Source organism: Strix aluco, chromosome 7 (assembly GCF_031877795.1).
Source record: "Strix aluco isolate bStrAlu1 chromosome 7, bStrAlu1.hap1, whole genome shotgun sequence".
Lineage (NCBI taxonomy): Eukaryota > Metazoa > Chordata > Aves > Strigiformes > Strigidae > Strix > Strix aluco.
In genome coordinates, this window is record NC_133937.1 from 7,385,097 (window position 1) to 7,408,288 (window position 23,192).

At 41.9% G+C, this 23,192-nt stretch overlaps 1 protein-coding gene across 11 annotated transcripts in view; it reads left to right on the forward strand.

The window, feature by feature from the left end:
• JMJD1C (jumonji domain containing 1C) overlaps positions 1-17,936 on the forward strand; it is a 165,306-nt gene extending 147,370 nt beyond the window's left edge. For 10 of the 11 annotated variants that reach the window (XM_074830329.1, XM_074830324.1, XM_074830330.1 and 7 more), the window contains 13 exons: positions 1,601-1,690; positions 3,051-3,178; positions 3,358-3,571; positions 4,057-4,271; positions 4,730-5,008; positions 5,385-5,553; positions 5,967-6,057; positions 6,179-6,309; positions 7,473-7,595; positions 8,619-8,758; positions 10,993-11,169; positions 16,554-16,685; positions 17,034-17,936. In XM_074830329.1, the coding sequence (XP_074686430.1) occupies positions 1,601-1,690; positions 3,051-3,178; positions 3,358-3,571; positions 4,057-4,271; positions 4,730-5,008; positions 5,385-5,553; positions 5,967-6,057; positions 6,179-6,309; positions 7,473-7,595; positions 8,619-8,758; positions 10,993-11,169; positions 16,554-16,685; positions 17,034-17,123 (1,979 nt within the window). In that variant the 3' untranslated portion in view covers positions 17,124-17,936. Of the gene's footprint in view, positions 1-1,600; positions 1,691-3,050; positions 3,179-3,357; positions 3,572-3,829; positions 3,935-4,056; positions 4,272-4,729; positions 5,009-5,384; positions 5,554-5,966; positions 6,058-6,178; positions 6,310-7,472; positions 7,596-8,618; positions 8,759-10,992; positions 11,170-16,553; positions 16,686-17,033 lie in introns of those variants that run through there. The other variant, XR_012623932.1, reaches the window with a different exon arrangement.
• Positions 17,937-23,192: the final 5,256 nt, after the last annotated feature.

The window sequence follows — 23,192 nt, forward strand, 5'->3', positions numbered from 1 at the left end:
AGCCAGGAAAATTTTAGTAAAATGTCTTCAAAGCTTAAAAAAGCAGTATACAGAAGCAGGCTTCTTTTCAGTCTTCTAACAGGGAAGACTTTCTCCTTACTGTTCATCACAACGTTATGTGCAAAAGCAGAAGTACGATAGCTTCCCTCGCTGCGGCTTTATTTCTGATGATACTGTAGGGTACGTGTGAAGTGTATCTCTCCTTTAGTACTCTCTTACAAAGTTCAGAACCACCCACCCATCTCTATAATAGCACTTTATATTACACCATTTTTCCTGGAACCAGTAGTTGTTTTTACAGTTGCTAAATGTAACGGAGAATACACTGGTTTCCCCCTGCTTCAGCAGGACTGTTAGAAGTTTAAATATTCCATATTCAGATATTTATCAATGACTTCTCTCATTACTACATGAATGAATGAATGTGCATCCATTGTTGGATTCAGACAGTTCATGGCACCATCAAGTGGAATGCCATGTTATGGCATTTCAGTGATGAAATGCAATAAGTAGGTATATGCTATTTTGATTTTTGGTTTGATTTATTTCAATGTTTTTGGAGTTACAAAAACTACAAGACAGCTAACAAATCTAATACTGACCTGAAAGGAACATTTAGTACGTTGTGTATCTATTACAGTGTAAGAAAACAATGCTTTAAATGTGCTAAATGCTTCCTTCAGTGTACTTAGTTTACAATGCTAGAGCTGAGCAAATTACTAAAAATCTGAAGAGTCTCAAAACTAGCAGTTCAGTGGACATGATACAAGGCTGGGGGTTGAGAGAGAAATTGCATTCCTATTTCTGCCCCAGAATCACATAGCAGATCGATGACCAGTTGCTTGGCCAGACGTTTTTTGCTCTCATTCTTACTCTGTCTTGTCTTTACACTGCATATTTTTCTGGCAGGGACAATCTTCCTGAAACTTTATAGAAGGCCTCTCTCCCTTACTAGTTAGGCCCTCTCTGCTGCCACAAACGATTTTCAACCAGTACATACAGACTTGTGGTTTCATGGCTGCTTTAATCCGACATAAATCCATGATGCAACTTCCCTCTCCTGTGTGCCAGCAGTAACTTCGGTGCAGCTGCATGGTAGGCCAAATCAGAGAATTAGTTCGGTTACAGGTTCATCTTTTTGGCTTGTTTGGCCCTCGCTGGTTGAAGACAGCCACTTTTAGTTGGAGCACAGATTGTGTCAAATAAAATTAACCATACAATTGCAGCCTAACTGTGTCTTTTCCGTGCTAGAATTCATCAAGGGAGTCTCACTGCCTCAATAGGAACTGTAAAGGATTTTGGCTTATGCTAAATTGGCGACTTGCTAAATGTGATAAAGGGAATATACTTCAAAACTTTGATGTTATTGGCAAGGGTCTGTGTTACAGATGCAGCTATTTCCCATTTCAGTATTGTTAAAACTCTTACTGTGAAAAGAAGCTGTAACATACAAATCTTTGCCACACAGGATACCAGGACAGAAGACTTACAGTATGTGTAGAAAACCATTTCTGACTAGAACAAATATGAAAAATATTAGTTAGCTCTGTCTGTGTACCGCTGCGAGTAAAGTAAAACAATTGGCAATGTTATTTTGCAGATAAGGAGTTATATGCCTGGATGAAGTGTGTGAAGGGACAGCCTCATGATCACAAACACCTGATGCCAACACAGATTATTCCAGGCTCTGGTAAGACCACCTGCGAACAAGCAGGAGGTGTTTTTATCCAGGCCTTTCTTTGAAGAGGGGCCAGTTGCTTCTTGAAACTTCTCATTTTCCATTTAAAAATCTGCAAATGGTGTCAAATCATTGCAGGAAGGCAAGTGGTTCTGGGCAGTTAACAGCAAGGGGCACAGATGATGAAGAGAGAAAGAGGAGTATGGTGACAGATGTCTGAAGGGGTTTTGGGGCAGGCAGTGAAGAAATGCATGGTGTTTGTTGTGACTGTTCTGTACCTTTTCAGAGCAGACTAAAACAGCCAGAATACACTTAATAAATCTGACCTTAGCTGTTAGAAGAAAATCTTAGAATACTACTGCTGAGGAGCATTATATGACAACAGATTTTTTGGGGATTTGTTTTTCACCGTTTTCTGTCCCACCCGCCACACCCCCCCAAAAAAAAAGGTTCATGTGTGGTTTTGGCTGAACATCTGATTGAGCATCTTAAAACAAAGTGTGATGAAGGAGCTTGTGATAAATGAAAAACTAAGCAGTAATCCTAAAACCAGCTAAATTCAGAATTTTTCTTAAAACCAATTAAGTTTTAGGCAGCAGTGCAGTTAGATGTGGTTGCTGTTAGTGCAACTTTACTTGTGATCTCTGGCAGCATTGATGCAGAGCAGAGAACAGAAAACTCAAATGTGCCCTTAAACTTGTTAAGTAAATTGCCAAGTTATTTTATGTTGAAAATACAGACCCAGTCATTATTTTATGGGTTGTTGCATGTTAGTTCAGGTAGAAATGAAGGTTGGTTGGATTCCATAATAAATTCATATTGTGACATTCCCCAGAACAGGTCCCAGACTGAAACTGGTTTTAATTTTAAATTGTGAAGTGAACCACTCATCTGGAAACACCACAGTGAAGACTGCCTACATAACCTCGGTTTTGTTCTTCTATTCATACCCATTACCAAACAGCCTTAAATTACATGATCACATACTAATTTTTTTGTCAAGACGTGGCTCGCTTCAGTCTGTACTTTGACGGTTTTATTACATGAAGCAATGATGCACCCATTGAACAATGAGGAGTAAATGATGAATGACTGGCTTGGTTGTTGTGTGCCATGCAATGGGAATGTAGAGTGAAGGTTAGATTATGCAGAGGAGTAGGGTTCAATTATTTAATTAAAGACCTTGTTTCTTTCTGCACAAGCTTTAAGTAAACTGGACAGTCTTGTTACAGTATTTTTGAGTGTTAAATTTAATGTTCTTAATAGTTTAAATTTTGAAAAGATTTACATATAGTATTTTACCATCACTGTGTATTGTAAAGAGGGTCACAGATTGGAGCTGCTGATGGTTTTCTTCTTAATTGTCTTCTAGTTTTGACAGATCTTTTAGATGCTATGCACAGTATTAGAGAAAAATTTGAAATTAAATCCCATTGTCAATGTACCAGCAAGCAGAGCACCCAAGCTGGCAAGCTCCCTGCAATGAATGGTGTGTCTCAGGTGAGTCTAAAATGTGTGTATACATCACTGTTTGTTCAGGTGTACTGATTCTTGTGGATTTTTATATGTGATTAGTACCAGTTGCATTTTAATTTGCATATACAATGGTTAAATGCTAGCCTTGTCTTTGAAGTACATTAAAACAGTTACATACTTAAAAATAAATTTGTTCTTTACAGGTTTTGCAGAACGTCCTTAACCACAGTAATAAAATTTCTCTGTGCATGCCTGAGTCTCAACAGCAAAATACTCCTCAAAAGTCTGAGACAAATGGTAATACAAGTCCAAGGAGTGACGTAAGCTCAGACAGCAAGTTAACACCTCCTGAATCCCAGTCACCGCTGCATTGGTTAGCTGATCTGGCAGAGCAGAAAGCCAGGGAAGAAAAGAAAGGTATATGTTTGAAATTGCCGTATCACATCCATGACTCTGGGGGCACCAGTGATACGTAATTGAATTAAATAGGAAAAATTGACACAGTTTTCTGTTCAACAAAAAGGAAAGATGATGTTCTTTACCCCTTTAATTTTCATCTTGAAACTGCAATGCCTTCTCCTGGTGGCATCAGAATCTGTTCCCAGAGGAGCCACTAGTGGAATGCATGTGTAATGTGGCAGTATTTCCAGCTACAGCGTCTCTCATTTGTGACAGGTACTCACTCAGCTGCATGTCTGAGGTGCTGAGGAAGGCCTTTTCATGGTCACACTGTTTGACTGCATTTTGAAGGATCTAGTTCATCCTCTGGTGTGTTTTCAGGTGAATAAAGTGCTAGTGCTACAGTATGTTATCACCACTATAAAATGCAGGATACCGATGCTGTTCCTCTGTCTGTATTGTGATACAATAGTGTAAACTTCCAATTATTATTTTTGTTTTAGAGAACAAAGAATGTCCTTCTGGAAAGCATTCAAAGGAAGAGAAAGACCAGGATAATTTGGAGTCCCAAAACTGTAAAAGCTCCCCTCCTGCATCCCAGAACAATGAGCAGGGCTCAACCTTACGAGATTTATTAACTACAACAGCAGGCAAACTGCGTCTAGGTTCTACAGATGCTGGTATTGCTTTTGCTCCGGTTTACTCTACAGGAACAGCAGTAAGTGTTTACAAGACATGTTTTTTATATCAGGATTTGAAAAGCTCTATAATTTGTTTTGGTACATTTTAGTTAGAGCAGGCTGATAGCTGTATTGCTTTAAATACTCATAATTAAAACTTCATATGCAGACAGACACGTATTTGCATTAACATTTTTACATATATATTTGTGTATGTGTATATAGTCATAATTGATACACACTATGAAGAAAATGTCTATGAAGTTAGATAAAGCCTTAACCTGACAAAGCAGAGGAGTCTAATATATTGAGTTTTGTAATAACTGTGTATTTCTAATTTTTTCCGTGTAAGAATGCATGCAGTTTTCCACAAAGAAAGTGGATAACTGCAACCTTTAATTGGTAATGAAACGTTGCAATTCCTTTTGCAGCAGGATGACAGTAACTTTATTTGCTTTTAGATTGTTTAAGCATACATCTGTTTGTTTTCTAATAGAGTGGCAAGAGTGGAAGGACTATGCCAAACATTCTTGATGACATAATTGCTTCAGTAGTAGAAAACAAGATTCCACCAAATAGAGCACCAAAGATAAATGTAAAATCTGAAATAAAAGATGAGCCAAAGGATGATAGAAAATGTGTTCAGGATGACTGCAGTAAACGGTACAGTGATATTCAGTATTCATGGATCTGTGATAAGCATGTTTTGTGGCTCAGAGACCATAAAAACAACAACAACTGGAAGCTCTTCAAAGAGTGCTGGAAACAAGGAAGGGTAGGTATTGAGCTGTTCGGTCTGTAAAGTGACCTCAGTGTGAACTCTGGGGGAGTTGTGTTAAAGGACAGATTTGCCTAACTCCATGTTTGAAAAATGTAGTGTTAGCAGTGGGCAAAAGCTTGTCAGGTGCAGCCCACATACGAACCTTGTGTAGTGTCAACTTCAGTTAACTGCTAATAATAAATAAGAAAGTACTGTTACAGAAATTCAAATTCCAAAGAGGAATTGGAGGAAGTGTTAACAGCTTAGTAGGGCCAAGGTCTTCAGTATGTGTTTGAGATGCATTTGTACTCCAGTTTAATTGAAGGGGAGGTGCTTGCTTACGAAAGGATAAGTACTGATTTTTTTTTTTATTTCATTTTATTGTTTACAGCCTGTTTTAGTGTCTGGTATGCATAAGAAAATGAACTTCAGCCTGTGGAAAGCGGAGTCAATTAGTCTAGATTTTGGAAACCAGCAAGCTGATATCTTGAATTGCAAAGACAGTATTATTTCAAACACCAATGTCAAGGAGTTCTGGGATGGTTTTGAAGATGTTTCAAGTACGTTACTTTAAATGTATTATGTCATTGATTCTGAACATGGTCAGTGTTAGAAACTGCAGTTAAAAATATTCTTTATGGATCTTGAGGCTTTGAAGCAACTTTAATTTAAAAACAAAGCACTAGGTAATCTGTTTGCCCAGAATGTGATGGAAACTTGCATTTTCTACCTTTGCAGAATTAAAGATGTACTCAGTATACTAGTTAGGTCTGACTAAAAAAACAAATAAATGTCATTGTTCCTCAACTAGTTGAGTTTGTTTTGTATCATTCTTGAGTCTCAAAATTAATTCTCTCCTGTTTTATGGATGAAATCTTTATAGACAGGTTAGGAGCTCAGTTACGTGTTTTAGTTGAATAAAATAAAACACCTACAGTGTATTAGTTTTTAGTAATTTCTATGTTACTTGCAGAACGGCAGAAGATAAAAAATGGGGAAACAGCTCTATTGAAACTGAAAGATTGGCCTTCTGGTGAAGATTTCAAGGCTATGATGCCAGCAAGGTATGAGAGTTTTATCTCAAGTCAACCTCCATGTTGGTTTTTTGCTCTCTATTTAATGACACAAAGTCAATTACATTATTCTTTCTCCTTTCTCCTTCTTCGTTCTTCTTTTCTCCTCCAGATATGAAGACTTACTAAAAAGTTTACCCTTGCCGGAATATTGTAGTCCAGAAGGAAAACTAAACTTGGCTTCTCATCTGCCAGGATTTTTCGTCCGTCCAGATCTGGGACCTAGACTATGCAGTGCATATGGTGAGTGTGCCCTGGAAGTGTAGCAGTTACATCTTCCCTTAAAAGTGTAGAATATCACAGGTTATAATGCTTGATAGAAAGCTGAGCTTGCTTGGAGGGTAATTGTTCACTGAATGTAGGAGAAATACTTGGCTGACTTGCATATTAACAGTAGATGCACCTCAGGCATGAGAGCTTATTTGCCTCTGCGTTTCTTCTCTTCTTGTGCTGTTACGGTCTTCCGAAGAATATAAATGGTTAGCTACTTTTAAACACAAAGACAGATCTTGTCTTTAATAATGCTGTATGACAAAATACTTCATGAAATACTACTGTGTTCATAATCCTGGTTATAAGTAAATCTCAGCTTCTCATAATTTGTACTGTATGCTGTACACTCAAACCTGTTTAGAAAAGGTTGTTTCCCTCAGACCTTTTCCAGCTGCTCCTTCTTTTGCAAACAAATTTGTTCAACTCTGTTTTACAAATTGTTGTAATAGACAAGAAATTAGTTGTAATTTGTGGCATGATGGCTTTGATTTAAAAAGTTCTCCAGATGTCCTTTGAAATAAATATATTGGTGATCAAGGCATGGGTCTGAAGAACTAAGTCATTAATGACACTTCCATGTAGTACTGCTGTGAGGCTTGGTGTTCTGAAATGTCCTTTTGACTTAAGCATGTATGTTTTCACCTCTTAGAACTAAAATTCATTTTTCTTTTTGCTTGGGTTTGGTGGTTGGTTTTTTTTTATGAAGAACTTGGCTTACAGCCAGGCATAAAAGTGACACATTTGATTTCATAACCTTGTGTATTCACTGTCCTTGCATTCTGCCCTGAACAACCTGAAAGGTTGAGAAGGAACGTAGTGGTCAGGAAATGTCTTTGATTGTTCTGCTGAAATGTGTTCTGTTCTGACACAACTGATGTGTAGGGACAGTTACCTGGGCTCAGAGATATCTCAAGGTCTCTGTTTAAAAGTAACATTTTCTTGTTTAGCAAGCAAAACAAAAGCATGTTTCTAGTTGGTGTATCTCAGTATTTCCACATTAAAGCCTGTCTGTACATAAAATGCTTTTCTGTGACACTTAGTGTACTTTCAGAAATTTCTTCTCAGCTGTTGCACGTTTCTATTTGAAGGTGAATATGCAATACAACAAATCTTAATTTTATCTTGTAATATAGGTGTGGCTGCTACTAAAGACCATGATATAGGAACCACAAATCTCCATATTGAAGTTTCTGATGTCGTGAACATCCTTGTTTATGTTGGCATAGCGAAAGGAAATGGAGTACTTTCCAAATCAGGTAAAGGGAAGTTCATTGTAAGAGGTGTAGATGGACTGAATGATCTGCCGCTTTGAAAACTGACACTGTTCTTCTGGAGCAGATGAAGGATCTCCATAAGTAACTTGCTTAAACCTGGGAGATTCTTTGTTTCAAGAATTTGCACACCCATTAACTCTGCATAAAGTACACTGCAGTTCATGAATTATGAAATGGTATTTCAAACTCTTTCCACTTTTTTTGCCATTACCTATAATTGATGTGTGATTCCTGTGCTGGGGCTGGCAGAGCTAATGAAAGTGCAGGATGAAGGATTTTCTCTGGAAGCTGTGGTAGTGCTAACAACTATGTCAGGATGATGTATTTGCCAAACCTTCTGTTTATTCTGCTCCCTCTGGATGCACTGTGTTTGCTCTATTGAATTTGGACTGTAATGTAATTTTTCAGCACCAGAGAGCTTAAATTGGTGTATGTTAGTTGTCTGTATTAGGTTTCTTGCTTATGTGAAACAGTCTTTAAATCACTGAAATAGTTCTGTTTCTTTCCCCTTACTCTTTTGTTCTCTTACTCCATAATCAGCAAATGTAGATTTTGGGTGTGACTGATAGAGCTGCAGTAAGGTTTGCTGTCTTTCATTTGCTTTGTTTTCAGTTGCATATGCACTGAGTTAATAGCAGCAAAACTTGAGCATATTGGGAGAGCTTTAGCTTTTTTACTAGCTGCAGCAGAACAGCATGCAAAACACTGCTTTTGCTGACTGCAGGAAAACATCTTTTCATGTTTTGGTGCAAGCCCTGCTTGTTTATTTCAGGTAGGAGAACGTGTTCCATCAAATTCAAAAATGTAAAAAAGTTTAAATATTAAACATTGTTTTTAAGGTATTTATGGGATTCATATTCTAGAAACTAATTACAAACACCAAACAAAAAGATCACCTGGGGACTTCTCTTGTATTCAGTCTCACACAAGAAATTCGAAAAGAAGGTGTTGAGTTTCAGTTTTTCCTTCGTCTCACTTTAAAAAAGTATATTTGTTGTATCTTAGGAGTTTTGAAGAAGTTTGAAGAGGAAGATTTGGATGACCTTTTAAGGAAGCGGTTGAAAGATTCAAGTGAATTACCTGGTGCTTTATGGCACATTTATGCTGGCAAAGATGCTGACAAGATAAGGGAGTTTCTGCAGAAGGTTAGATTTTATAATACATATTTTATAAATATGATCTAAGTAACTGGTAAATCAAAGGGGGCTGGCAGAAACCACAAACCCCACCCCTATGCTTAGGGAAGAGAGGGAAGCAAAATTCTTCCCTTTATAGCACAGAAGTTATAATTGATCTGCTACATAATCTAAAATCAAAGAATGTAACATGGTATCTATTTACTTCTTAAGAGTTACAGGTAGCCTGCAAACTCTGAACACTTAGGAGGTCATGGAGATCTATTCTTGATCTTCTCTAATACAAAGGGTAATTTGTAGGATAATCAGATGCTGAAATTTTTGTGACTGGTCCCATGCAAAAACCCTGACCTTGCAACCCCACAGCCACCAGTCTTCGTAAGGTCTCTGTGACACGTCAGCTCAAAGAATATTTCTTGGTTCTTAGTGAAGATGAGTGTGGTGGGGGATAATGTACCAAAGAGCAGCAGACTTCTTCAGCGTTAGCTACGGTGCAGGTCTTCCTTCAGCAGCATGTGATGAAGAAGCTAGAGCCACATCAGAACCTTTCAGGTTGTTACTTACCATGTAGGATGAATATCCACCGCTGGGCCATTGATAGTTGTCGTTAAATTTAGAGATACCATCTTGGAAGCAGTTTTCTGTGCCCTGTCTTTAGCATGTTTTCGTGTTCTAGAAGGCGGTCTTGACAGATGACATAGAAATACCAAAATATCACTGAAGTGGTTACTGGAGGAAAAAGCCTTCTCTGTCTTCTACTGTGGGGAAAAAGAATCAGATGAGTTTTAACTGACTAAACCAAAGGGGTCCATAAACAGGCTGGAGGCCAAGGTGTCTGCTGCGAGCAGGAAGAGCCTAAAAAATTTAGCGGTAAAGATTCTCTTGGACAATCAGGCATTGTTTCAGTCCCAAGGCAGCTGTCCTCTGGTGACTCAAACATTTGCTCTTTGGTAAGATGGACTGTGGGGAAAAATAAGCACTAGTAAATAAAGTACAGCTAATTCCAGGAGATGACGAGTTACACAGCGAGGCTTTTCTGTTCGCTCAAAAAGCAGATGCTTGTAAAGTAGACGGTGGCTCCTCAGTTTGGAAAGAGAAGTTGCGAACAAAATCACGAACGCAAGGGAACAGGTGGACAATGAGGAGTATTCAGCGTTTCTTCTTCCAGAGCAATTAAGGGATATTGTGAAACTTTTTGAGCAGCAAGTTTAAAACAGAAGCACTTAAGATGCCATGTAACAAAGTTTGTCATTTGCTGCCACAGCCTGCCATGGTATCCAAAATGAATTGTGTACTGCCTTGTATTGTTGGTGTGGTGGTATTTTTGAAACTACTGAACTGGAGATTAATTAATGACTAGACCTTGGGATCACTTTGCCTGCTGATAAGAAATAGAATCTCAGTATCTCGTTAGTACAGAAGAAAGGTGATAATATACACAAGAATATCTTCAAGCTCTGCATCGCATTATTAGATACATTTAATACCAATATGAATAAAAATCTGGTTTTAATGAGATAGTTGTCTCCTGAGTCATGACAGATGGATTGGATATGTGATTTTCATTTTTAGCCACATTTTTCCTTTAGTCACTATGATGAATTAACAATTGATTAAGGGTCATATGTGTTCCCCCGTGGTTAACTTGATGAGAAGTAGTTGTTGCAGTTAAGTCTACCGTTGTCAGGAAGTATTTTTTTATGTCCATGATTTTTTCTGAGTTCCTTGATGGGATGGTAGGAAGATAACAACTTATCACAGAGTGGTTGAGACTGGAAGGGCACCTCTTGAGGTCCTTTCGTCCAGCCCCGTGCTGAAGCAGGGTCACCTAGAGCAGGTTGCCCAGGACCGTATGACCCTTAGTTTTATCTGCTGTTTTTTTCCTGAGCTGAGGTTGTGGTGTTGCATGTCTGTGTCAACACAGAAGGTTGTAAGCTTGAGGAATTGGCAGCATAGGAACTCCTGAGGTCAGATTTTATGTTCTTGATATAAGAAGTCACAGAGGGTGTGTTACTTACTGTGCTGAGTTCTTTAAAGCTCTGCATTTTGGAGTGGGAGTTCTGCAGATGTCTTCAGTGGGACTTCCCACTTCCTTTGAGATTCTTTTGAATCTCTAACTAAAATTCTCATCGGGGTACTGGGAACACAGTAGTGTTGCTTTGTAAGTTAGGTGTACTTACAACTTACCAGCAGAAGGTTCAGCTTCTTTTGAAAGTGACTTGGGATCTTTTCTGTACTTACAGATAGCAAAAGAGCAAGGCTTAGAAGTTTTACCAGAGCATGATCCAATACGCGATCAGAGTTGGTACGTGAACAAAAAGCTTCGCCAAAGACTTCTCGAAGAATACGGAGTAAAAACCTGTACGGTTATTCAGTTTCTTGGTGATGCTATTATTCTACCAGCAGGAGCACTTCATCAGGTAATGTACATCAGTTTAAAGACACACAGGATTAAATAACATAAATACAATATATAACTTTTTTTCAAAGACACAACTACGTCTATACTCAAATTAGATTTTTATTTTCTTACTGGTAGCTATGAGTGTATAGGTATGTATAATAAGGGACATCTGCTTGTATAGATGACTAGCCCAGTACTAACACAGAGCAACTTGAACACTTGAGAGAATACTACTACATTTTCCTTTAAAATGAAAAATGAGCAGACTATTATTAACCACTTCTTTCTGCTTTTCATTTCATTAGCACATTTGTAAATAAACTGTTGTTAGTTATGGCAAAGTCAGGTTAATATTTTTTTTTCTTCTAAACCAAAAGTTTAACCTAACCCAGGAGAGGCAGAGAGCGCAACCCAAGCAGATAAAAATACCTGGGTGCCAGGTGTCATTGTTTTTGTCTTCAGTTGTAGGAGAATTGCAGAAACATTTTGGGTGTAACAAGATGTTTCTGTAACAGGATTTGGAGGTTCTTTTTCTGCTCCACATTAAGTTCCTTTTTACACAGAAGGTGCCTCAATCGCTGGGAGTCATCACTGTCCTTTCAGCAGCTTTCCTTACCAGCAGAAAGAGTGGTATCACCTTTGCAGCAGCTGCCTGTTTTCATTCTTAGTTGTGTAACAAAAAGTACTGCCAGTAGGGCAGTTCTGGAGAACCAGTATGAGTGTGTGCTGCAAGCTTCAGCCCTCTCCTAGTACGTAGGGTTTGTGACTTCTTTTTGTTTGGGTTTTTTTTTTCTTCTCACAGTCTGCAAACTGCTTCTTGGTGAAAAGAGGAACAAAGCACAATTGTTCAGACATGGGTTTTGGGCAGTTGTAGATTCATTTATTTCTTCACTCCGTGAATGTTTTCCTGTTTCAACAGGAAATGGAGCCTGCTTTCTTGCTGTCTTGCCAGCTGTCAAGCACCACTAATTAGGTAGCTAACTATCAAGGAATGAGGAGCATCCCCACCCTGCAGTAGGGGTTGTAAACCATCTTGCTGTTAAAGATTTATCATTGATATCCACCCGGGTTCAAGCGAGGCCAGGCCTTTCAGAAGAAGATGCTATTCGGTTTCTGATCTGTAGATCAGCTTCCAACCGCCACCTCTTCTGGGCAGAGAGGAAGCAATGACTTTCCATGTCACTGTGACCAGGGCAGTAGGGTTTTCTCTGTGAAGAGTGGCTGGGTTGAGGTGATGACAGGTTTTATGTCTAATCTGTCTTCTGGCTCTGTCAGTGCCTAGGGCATTGAAAGCTACAGGTACCTTACCCAGACTAGACTTTGGCATTCCAGTGAGTCTCTGGATGGGTTTCACATGGTGGTATGTTAACCCTGGATGATCTGTGTGGATTTGTTTCCTGGTAAAAGAAATCAAAAAACGAAATAACAAACCCAGGTGACCAAATCTTGGGTGGTTGTAGGTTGCCTTTCCCTGTAATGTCTCCAGGGCTTGATGTTGCTTCACAAAGGTGAAGGAACGTCTGGCATTGATGTTATTCTTAGCTCCTGTTAGGCTAAAGCCACTTAGGACTCCCAGAGTTGATAAGATTTGTATTGCATCCTCCAGTAACCTTACTCTGATCTCTCGAAACAAGGGAGATATCCCAGATACAAGAGTGAAAAGGGAACCCGCAGAAAATAACAAACATACTGGGAAACTTGTTTTATATAGCATGTGGCATTATAGAAAGGCATACAGAATATCAAACGTGAAGTAGTGGGATTGTTCCAGGCTTCCCTGCAGTTCATAGGTTTAAGGACCAAAAATAAGACCACTCTTCTCTTTATCTCCTTGGCTTTAAACTCCAGATTGCTTTTGAAGTGGTAATGTTCTAGCTTCTGGCACCAAGGAGTTAATAACATGGTGTTTTTAAACCTTAGTGGGTGAAGCTGTGAGAACCTTTTCATCTTCAGTAAGAAGTTCCTGTGAATCTGCCACGTAGGAGGAAATGAAAGCATCGTGTTCTTTCATGTACGTGTATAGTATTCTCTATATAGAGATGTATAAATACTGACCTTAGGGATCAGCACCAGCACTTCGTATATACAAAGCACATTTAAACACTTAAAAATGAGTCTGAACAAGAATACATACCAGGTTAAGTTTACATGTTGTTTCAGATTTACATGCATGTCATGAATCTTTAATGATTAAAACTGAATGAGAGTTGATACTAAATTTGGTGGTAGATTAACATTTTTATTTTTATTTGCTCATGTTGTGGAGCAGAGGAAATGGGGCTGAGGGATGGAGTTAGGGAGCCCGGCTGCCTGCGGTCGCTGTGTAGTGTAGCTCAGGCACTTCCATCCTGGAGCCAGTTAGGGTTGTTGCCACACTGCTGCTTCTGGCGTGCTGGTCTAGAATTTTACTGCTCTAACGTGAAGGAGGTTTTGTGTATTTCTTCTATGTGTCTTTTCTTCCAGCTTCTATGGATTCATGTCTAGCTTTTAAAGTAACTTGTTCTTAATATTTGATGGTAGCATAAAGCATTCCTCTTGCTTCCCAGGTTTCCCCCTCCTCCCTGTGTGCTTGCAGACAGCACTCACATCCCCCTTGTGATCATTCCAGTAGGCGAAGTCAAACTGTTCCAGTGGTGGGGTGGGAGGGAGAGCTTCTGCTGTGAGCTGTGACAGTCAGAGTAGCCTTGTCAGTATCTCTTGTGGAGGGAATTGTTGTCCCAGGGATGGGGGAAAGCCAGAAATAGATACAGCATTGGTCTCCTTTGCAGTTGCTTCCCTGAATGTACCATGAGTGATGCACTGTAGGACTGTATCTTTCTTGGCTATATGAGTAAGGGAGCTCAGAAGTGTCTCCTGCTTTGCTAACGTCTGGGCCATACTCTCCCTCTGGCACTTGTAACAGCAAGCCCACAGTTCTCCTTGGAAACTAACCCAGCTAAGAAAAGGGGTTTTTTACTGGTTTTGAATGATTAACTCTTTCTGCTGCTCTGCTCTGGGTAATCCTGTATCACAGTTGTCATCTAGGGATGTCCTCCCTGGTTTTAATTTGGTGAGTCTGAATTTGTAAAATATTTTAGTGATAAATTAAAAGCTAGAAATACTTGAGTCGATGATTGAAATGTGTTGTTCAGGCTGCATGCAAAACTTGTTCGTAGTGGAACAGGTTATTATAATGTTGTTTTTTTATAGTGGTATTATCTTGATTAAACAGCAGGATTATATATTGTAAAATAACATGCTGGTGGTAATGCGACATCCTGGTGATGTTTCGATAAGGATGTAGGGTAAAGGTCTGGGAGTTGTGTATGTAGAGCTGCTGGGCTGAGCGCTGGCCCCAGAGCTGAAACCGTGAGGGAAATGGCTGAGACGGCTGTGGGGCGAGGATGGACAGCCCTTTTCTCCCTGCCCGCTCACCTTTCCCTGTCCCAGACCAGGTCTGAGGCTTTTCCAGCGCTCCACCCATCTCCTGGGCCCTGCTGGAAAACCTCTGCTCTGTGTGGGCTGGGGGCGAAGCTCTTCTCTCGGTTCAGCTGGAGCAGGCACAGTCGTGGGAGTGTTGTATCCCTCACCCCGCAAACCTCAGGGGAATCGTTGCTAAACGTATTTATTTGTGTGTGTCATTTTATCAGCTTGTATTATAAACATTATAAATAGAACTGCCTATGGGCTGTCAGCAGGGCATTCCCATGTGAAGTACCAGACTGGCTGGGTAAAATCTGTCCTCCCCACAAAGACTGGCACACCGATAAGACAGGTCCTGGAAGCGAAGGAGGTTTAAGGCACTGCAGAATGAAAGAGCTGAGGGCAACAAATACTGCCCCTTCTGCAAGGGGGAGGGAGAAGGAGTCAGTAAAACCTTTTCTCAGTGAGGAGAAAGTGGAAGAGTGGTGTGGGATTTGCATGGGGTGGAAAGGAAAACAAGGGCAGGTAGAGACTTGAAACAGGTGAGAAGCCTGCAAGGGAAGAGAGGGGGCTGGAGCCGCAGCCCGGCTGCACAGCACAGAGGTGTTTTGGCCGGAGCTCTGGGGAATTCCCCGAGTGCTGGTGGGACCCTCACGGTGGCACTTGCGCAGCTGTTTCCTTGCTTCTGGCTTTCTGCCGCTTGCAGATTGTCTGGCGTCAATCAACCCTCTTCGTCTCTGAAATTACTCTTTTTTTGATTAATTTGCAGGAGGGAATGGCACTGCTTTGTCCTTGATTATGAGTCCGCAGAAACCCTGTGTACAACGCTAGTGCAGAGCTAGGGGTTACCCTCTGGGATTTCACCTGTCAGGGGGCAAGCTGTCTTACAAGATCAGACTCGTGCAGGATTTTTGAAGTAAATACTTTTCAAATGAAGTGCTGTGACCTCAGCTGTGTAGGCCCCAAAGGTTTTTTGAATGTCATGTATCCCAATGGAAATTTTACAGTATGCATTAAAAAAACCTCTAGATTTTGCTAGGTTCAAGCTTAAAATACACAGATCTTCATCAGTACTGAGCAGGGTGGGACCGTTTATTTGCTAGGATTGCAAAGGTGCTCCCTCCCCAGCCCCCAGGCTTTTTAAGTGCAGAATTGATGTTGCACAACTTTATGAGCAGTTGTGGGGATTTGGGGAAATGAGGCTTTTGACATGCTGAAGAAATGGTTTAATTTGTAAGGGTTTAGGTGTGAAAAATCTGGTACTGTATGTTTCTGAAGAGAACAAACAGGAGTTGGGTAGTGAGGTCACAACCAGGAAGCGTTTTTCCCTTTCCCCTGCCCTCTGGGTACGACCTGGGTGGCACAAGATGGTGTCCGCTTCTCTTAGTAGTTACCTCTTACCAGTAAGAAGTAGTGTTTAGGGAAAAAAGAAAGTGCTTTTTTCCCTCCCCTTTGAACCTGCCCCTTTGTTCATGTTTTTTTTTTTTGCTTTTAAATATTTCCACCGGCAATTACTTCCCAGCGAACGTGGCAAGTTGTGCCTGGCAGAGCGCAAGCTTCCAGCCTGTGTGTGAGGCCCGAGGGGCCGGGTCCCGCGGGGCAGCGCTGCTGGGCAGCCGCTCCGCGGCCTCGGCGCCTGCACGGTGCTGTGGAAATGGCCGTGCGGCAGCGGTGCACGGCAGCAGTGCCTGGGCAGCTGGTCACTGCGTGGAATAAGGCGTCAGAGCGTGCTGAATTCATGTCAGAGCCGACTGCTGGAAGCAGCGCCGGAGCACAGGCAGATGTGCATTGTTCAAAGGGCACCTTTTGCCAGCAGCTGACTTATCTAAGTCGAATACGCTTAATTGCTCTCTACATAAAACACATAAAGATGCCCTTTAGTCTGATAAGCCAGCCTGTGGTTGACGAGATCTCAAGGCCCACTCTTTTCTCAGGTATCTCTGCCAAAGAAAAACCCCAAAATACTAATTATCAGTCTCTTCTTGTTATTTTGGATAGGTGCAAAATTTTCACAGCTGCGTTCAAGTAACTGAAGACTTTGTGTCTCCAGAACATCTTGTACAGTCTTTTCACTTGACGCAGGAGCTGAGGCTGTCAAAGGAAGAAATCAATTATGATGATAAACTGCAGGTAGGAAATGAATTCTGCTCTGGAAGCTGTTGGGAAGGCAGGGTGTGCTCAGGCTCATTGAAATGCGGAGCAGTGCGTGGAGCTACTTCCTCGCTGCTGTTCACACAGAATAACAATGAGCAGCAGCGTGAATGCCAGGGGTGTAAATGAATCTCCCTCGAGTTGCTGGTTTTATTTATTTCACCTTACGGTTTTAAAACGTGTAAAAAGGTGTTTCCTTTTGCACTGGCTTGACGTAGCCTTCCTTTTTTTTTCCATCCACTAGTCTTCATCTCAGTCCTAAACACAGTTATTTTGCAGAGTCCCTTAGTCGTAGGCCTCACTAAAATGTGTCTGATGTTCTTGCAGGTTAAAAATATCTTGTATCATGCGGTTAAAGAAATGGTGAGAGCTTTGAAGATTCATGAAGGTGAAATGGAAGATATGGATGAAAACTAAGCGCTCTCTGCTTTTTTGTGTTAACATCAAATGGAGGTTATTTTTTCTAATACATGAACAGTATGCACACTAATTTAAGCTTCACAAACCATCAGTGCCAAGAAAACATAGTCATCGTATTTACTTGTTAACGACACTGCAACGGTAGAGCTTCATATCACAGCCACTGTGATTACATGTTAGACTTGCAAACAATTGAGCAGCATTCTGCTGTCCTGTATTATAATGTACATGAAGTTTGTGAAATGTCAAAGATTTAAGATGATGTATTTATTTTTGGAAAAAAACACAAAATTCTATGCTATATTGTTGATCGAATGTAAATGTGACTTGTACAGTTTGCTAAAATAATTCAGATATTTTTCACTACATTGAGACAGTTACTGTGAGAGTAGGACACAAACACCAGCTATTGCCTGCATTTGGGATCTTGCTGAGTCCGCACAGCAGTCATGTCATAATCTGAAAATTACTGCCAAATAATTGTAAACTTTGTAAAATATAAAGTATATAAAGTAGATATTAAATACAGACACTTCAGTATTTTATTGAAGCTATTCAGTGTACAATTAAACGTTTTCAAAAGGTGTAATTTATTTAAAAATTGTCTCATTTTGGTAAAATTTATGTGAACTTTTAAAGCTAAATATTAAACTTAATATGCTATGTAAATATATACATATATACATTCAATGATGTATTTTTTTAAAACATTGGCTTGCTTTAATTTGTTAAAAGTGCAAGTGTTACACATGCTTTGTACATTGAAGTTGAAAGGGGTTTTACATTTTCCATTAAAATGACTTTATCAAACGTTGTCTGGTCGTGTTGGTTTTTTATGTCGGTGGCCCACGTGTGCCAGCCCGAGCCCTTGGCTGGCGGGAAGGGCGAGCGCAGCTCCTGCTGTGGCACTCAGACGCTCTGCCGCGCACCGCGCTGCCCTCTCCGGGCTTGAGGCGAAACTGCCGGGGGAGGTGTTGGAGCACAGCTCGAGGGGCTGGGCCGGCAGGAGCCTCTCCTTGAGAATGAGACAGTTTGAACATCACTTACATTCTGTCTTTGATAATGTAGCACTTCCTTTGGGTGAAGGGGGAAAGGACAGAACAATTTTTTTATAGCATCTCAGCTTTTTACAGTCCATGTAACACCACAAAGTAATGGATGTTTTAAAGAAAAAGTCTGGGCATCTGTTTTTATTCAATAATGATAAATGTTAAGACAGTTGAGCAGAATTCCAGTTCTTGGAATTAGCTGGAAAAGTTAAAAGTGTATATGGATTTAAATTATTAAAACTATTCAAATGTTTTAGATTTGATATCAAAGGTGCAGGTGTTGGCTGGCTTGTCACATGTCCAAAAGGGGGGAGCAACCAGCCTGGTTCCTGCTCCCACTCTGACAAAGTCTGGCCAGGTTTTGGGTCACCAAAAAAAAAAAACCAAACCTTATAAATTACCTTAAGAAATGGTAAAACATGAAAGCAATTATTGATTCCAAAAGTAGAGTTCTTTATTTAGTTGGTTTGAAAACTTGGAATTTATTTGAAGTTGCAAAGAAATACTTGGGGGTTAACGCTGCTGTGCTTGGCAGTTGATCCTCAGCTTCGTACCCGGTTCCGTGCAGGATCTTCCTTTAGGCTGCGCGTGGCCCAGGGCTGGAGGTGCAGATCCCGCCAGGGTTACGTTTGCTTAATGACAAGTGCCCTTCACTCATGCATACTTCTTTTTAATTTAAGTTCAGGATATGTACATGAGTGAATTTTAATCAAGTGTTTTTTCCCCCGGATTGAGTTTTGGTGAGGTACTTCTAACATTTGTGAAATTTCTTGAGGCTGCTGTTATTTGCATTCCTGCTGCGGATGGTCATATCCCCCCTCCCCTGTTTTCTACACAAAGAGCGGTTGTTCGGGCCTGGGCCCTGGCTGCTGCCATCCCAGCTGCCTCCTTGTGCTGGGGTGTCTCTGCGGTTGAAGGGCAGCGCTTGGCTTCCCCTGGGTCACCATCGGGAAGTGTCGCATTGCTGTGTCTGTCCTGCCCGAAGCCTCGGGCTCCCTCCCTCCCTCTTCCTCGGTGTTCGGGTGCCTCTGGGCCAGCGGCTGCGCAGCAGACAGCGCCCAGCGCTTCCAGCTCTGAGCTTTGGTGCCTTTGGGCCCCCGTGGGACACCAGCGGCTGCCCCATCACCCCGCAGCACTTACAGACCCGGGCGGGGGGATCCCTGCCTCTGCCCCTGGGACGAAGAAGTTCTTCCTGCCTCAGGTGGTAACTGAAGGAGCCGCTGAGCCAGAGGCTGATTATTAAAAGTTCTCTCTTTGTGACCTTTTTCCTGCCACCTTTGCTGATGGATCCTTAAGTGTACGACGAAGTTGTTAATTTGCAAAAATGGGTGTGTGAAACAGAGGGTGAAGCAGCCAGAATCCTCCCAGAGAAGAGCCTGAGAGACTGACAGAATTTTGAGACAAAAAGTCATTTTGGAGAGGCAAAACATGGGCTCAAGCTGCAGTGTTGCATGGCGTGCTGCACAGCCACTGGGGTAAGTAGGTCTTTGCTGCCTCCGTCGCAAAGATAAATAAGTTTGAACTGCATAAATAGTCACTGTAGCCACTGTAGAGTTTAACTATCCACCGGATTTGTTCAGCAGAGTTTAGTGACTTGATACAGGAGTTGCACCACATGTGTAGTTCAAAAATTTTTTGGTTAGCGGGTATATTGGGTGGATTTGCAATGCATAAAAACATAACCTGATGCATTTTGCGATTCACTTTGGGAACTGCTGCGCTTGCAGATGGGACGGCCTCATAAACTGCCCGCAACAATGACAGTGTCTCCCAGTAACTAACGGGAGGGGAAGAAGCCAAAAGCAAGCGAACAAGGAAAACGTGGCACAAGCTGAGCGTGATGGGGAGTGCTGTAAAGCATTTATTGCCGTCAACTTGAAAAGACACTGCAAGGCGCATGCTGCATGCATTAGCAGACCACAAGAAGTTGTTAAAGGTAACAGCTACTCCAAATACCACTAAAAGAGGCCAAAAATTCTGTTTTTTAAGTATTTGGTGTACCAAATTCAGCTTATTCAGTATCTTAAGATTTCTTGGCTCCATCAGAATGAAGCGGAGCTCCCGGCTCCCCTACAGGAAATCGGAGCAGGAAGCTGGGCTGGCGGCGTGCTCGCTGCCCGTATGACCTGAGATTTTCATAGCTGATGTCCGAGATGAAAGAGGGGTTTGCAGGGAGGTGGTTTGTTTTCAGGTTCGTTTTTCCCTCTTGACCATTTTTGTGTTCTGTGAGGCGTTACTAGGCATGTTTTTCCCATCTTCCTTTTCTAAAGACTCTCGAGGTTTTCTGGTCCACAATCTCAACTATTTTAATGCAGCCAAAAGTATTCAATGAGATCAGCTGAAGCTGTTTGAGTGCAAGAACACTGTCAACTCCTGGAGCAAGAATATGAAACACCATGTCATCTTCTGCCACCTTCTCATTGAGACCAAGCTCTGTCTTGGTCTGCTATGCTCTCCATGAAACTCTTCCTCCCTTGTCTTCTGTGCTTTGAAAACTCACATCTCAAAGTCACCAAAACTGCAAGCCCTGCTCTCCACACCCCCTCCTTCCCTCACGCCTTTCCAGCTCCTTATCATCACCTCCGTCCACCGCACTGCCACACGGTAAATGATCACAGCAATTGTCTTCCTATTGTAACTGCAGAGGTAACAAAGTAAGTAATTAACAAAGAATAAAGCGGGGCTGCTATGACCTGAAGTATTTCAGCACAGATGGACGGTTTTGTATATGGTTTGCCTGAGACAGAAGTTACTGGATTGCTGGAATTGCTGGGAGTGAAACTGTGGTCCCTGTTAGCAGGTCAGACGGGGGTTATAACAATCTGATTTTAAAATCTGTTTATTCTACTCTTCCAGCTTCACAGAAATTGCTCAGATCTGTGTGTGTAAACTGAACCCCCATCTGATCAGCACTACGTTCTCATGCTCTCTGACCTTTTCGGTAGGTGGTAATTTTGTTCGTACCCTCTCCCGTGACATCCTGTCAAGCCCTCTCCTGCTCTCACGGCTGACAGCCTTCCCCGCCCCGTGCCCGTAACTGGGAATTTCCCTTCCTTCCTCCTTCCACAGCCAGCATCGCCCTGTCCTGCTGCCTTCCTGAGCAGGATGTTTGTGCTCTCCCCCACATCCGCGCTGGACGAGCTGCCTCTCCCTGTTGAGACTCCCGGCGTAAGGCTTTGCTGTGCTTTCCCCTCCTAACCCCCAGCTCTGCCTCTAAACAATGTCAGCTCTCCGCTGGGCTCCTGCTTTCCACCTTTTGACTTGCGCTTTGTTAGCAGGAGTGCCGCTTCTCCTTCTCCGCCTTTGTGTTCCCATGATACGCGTGCCCCAGGAGGGCAGGGGAGCACTTGGTGGCGTGGGGGCTCCTCTGAGGCCGTGTCCACCGCCACGTCCCTTTCTTTCCATCTCAGCAGGGCGGCCTAGGAAACTCCGACCAAGGAGCAAATGATCTGTAGCGTTAGCAGCTCTGTACTTTTTTCATTTGTTCTCGTAGGTTTTGAAAAGGAAGTTAAGATCTATATATAGCTAGTAGGAAAATCTTGCCTCACAGCAAATTGAAGACATGTTTTACCTGATGTGTTGCATGCAAACAGTTGCATTTTAAATGTGGGCCTTTCTAAGGCTAAGTGGTAGACTGAAGGATTTTTACTGTTACGTTTCAAAGTGAGCATTTCTGGTACCTTCCAACCATACCAATAGAATATATTCTCGACACAGGTGGCTGTTCCTTTTTCCAGTCCCTGTGCATGTGGTTTTATCGTAGCTCTGTGCTTCCTTAGTGGAATTAAAGAGTACGGTTTAGTAGCTCTGAGGCAGGAAATCCTGTATTTTCACAGCTCTAAGGATTTCATATTGTTTGATCCCAATAATACCATAACTCCTGCAGCAAATGGACCTGAGGGAACACTTCAGATGATTACAAGACAAAAAGCCTGGGTAAGTTTAGGTTACTTCTGGTAAAACAAACATGGGAGAGAAAGGAGGTGGAGGAAAAGGTGGCCACAGCTCTGAGTCTTTAGGGAGCAGTGAACTTCTTTTTATACAGTTGAACTCCACGGGCCACATACTCAGGCAGAAATGTCTGGCAAGTACCATCCAGCCTATACCTGGTTTGGTTTGCAGCAGCTACACTACCGCTCTGATTGCTTTTGAACAGTTTGACTGATTGATTTTGTCTTCTACTGTATTTTTATTCCCCTTCAGTAAGGGACTTTCTTAGCTGTTGTTGTGGCTGTACTTGCTTTTCTGCATCTATTTTGCTAGCAAGCCTGCTTTCATGGAACCACAGAAGAGCCCGGCTTGGAAGGGACCTCGAAAGACCATCCGACCCAACCTTTTGTGGGAAAGGCAGCTTAGAAGGGGTGCAGACCCCACCACCGAAAGCAGCTCAACAGGAATTGGAGAGAGCTTCTACTAAAGAGCTGCTGCTGCTGACGGGAGAGTAGGAAGGACTTCATGGCCAGAGTGCCTGAAAATGCTCTCAGAGGAAGAGGTCACAAGATCCTCTTTTCCCTTTATATAAAACCAAAACGTGAAACCCAACACTTTGATATTTTGGTTTCAGCTGTCATTGTAAGTAGCAGCTGGTGGTGCAGTCTGCAGATTTTATTCTCAAGAGACTGCGCGTTGCTTCCCAGTTGCCTTTCTTTGGTTTCTCTTTTTGTGGAGATACAGCCAGAGATGGGGTAATTACCATTTCTTTTTGCAAAGCATACTCTGGCTGTATTCAACGGGAATAATCTCTCTGTGTTCCGAGACAAGGGTGGTTTCTGTGGTAAAGAGAAGTCTAGGAATAGAAGTCGGTGTCTGGACACGTGTTTAAAATTGGTTCTTGGTGAGACACTTAGAAATAATAGCCCACGGAAGTTTTTACTTCTGTCCGGCATAAAACACAGACCAGAGTTCCGGCGCGGGACTCTTTCCGCGGGCTGAGCCGGGCGCTGGCTCCGCGCTGGGTGTCCGCCCGCTCCCCCTCAGCGCTGCCCGTCCGCGCTCCCCTCAGCGCTGCCCCCTCCGC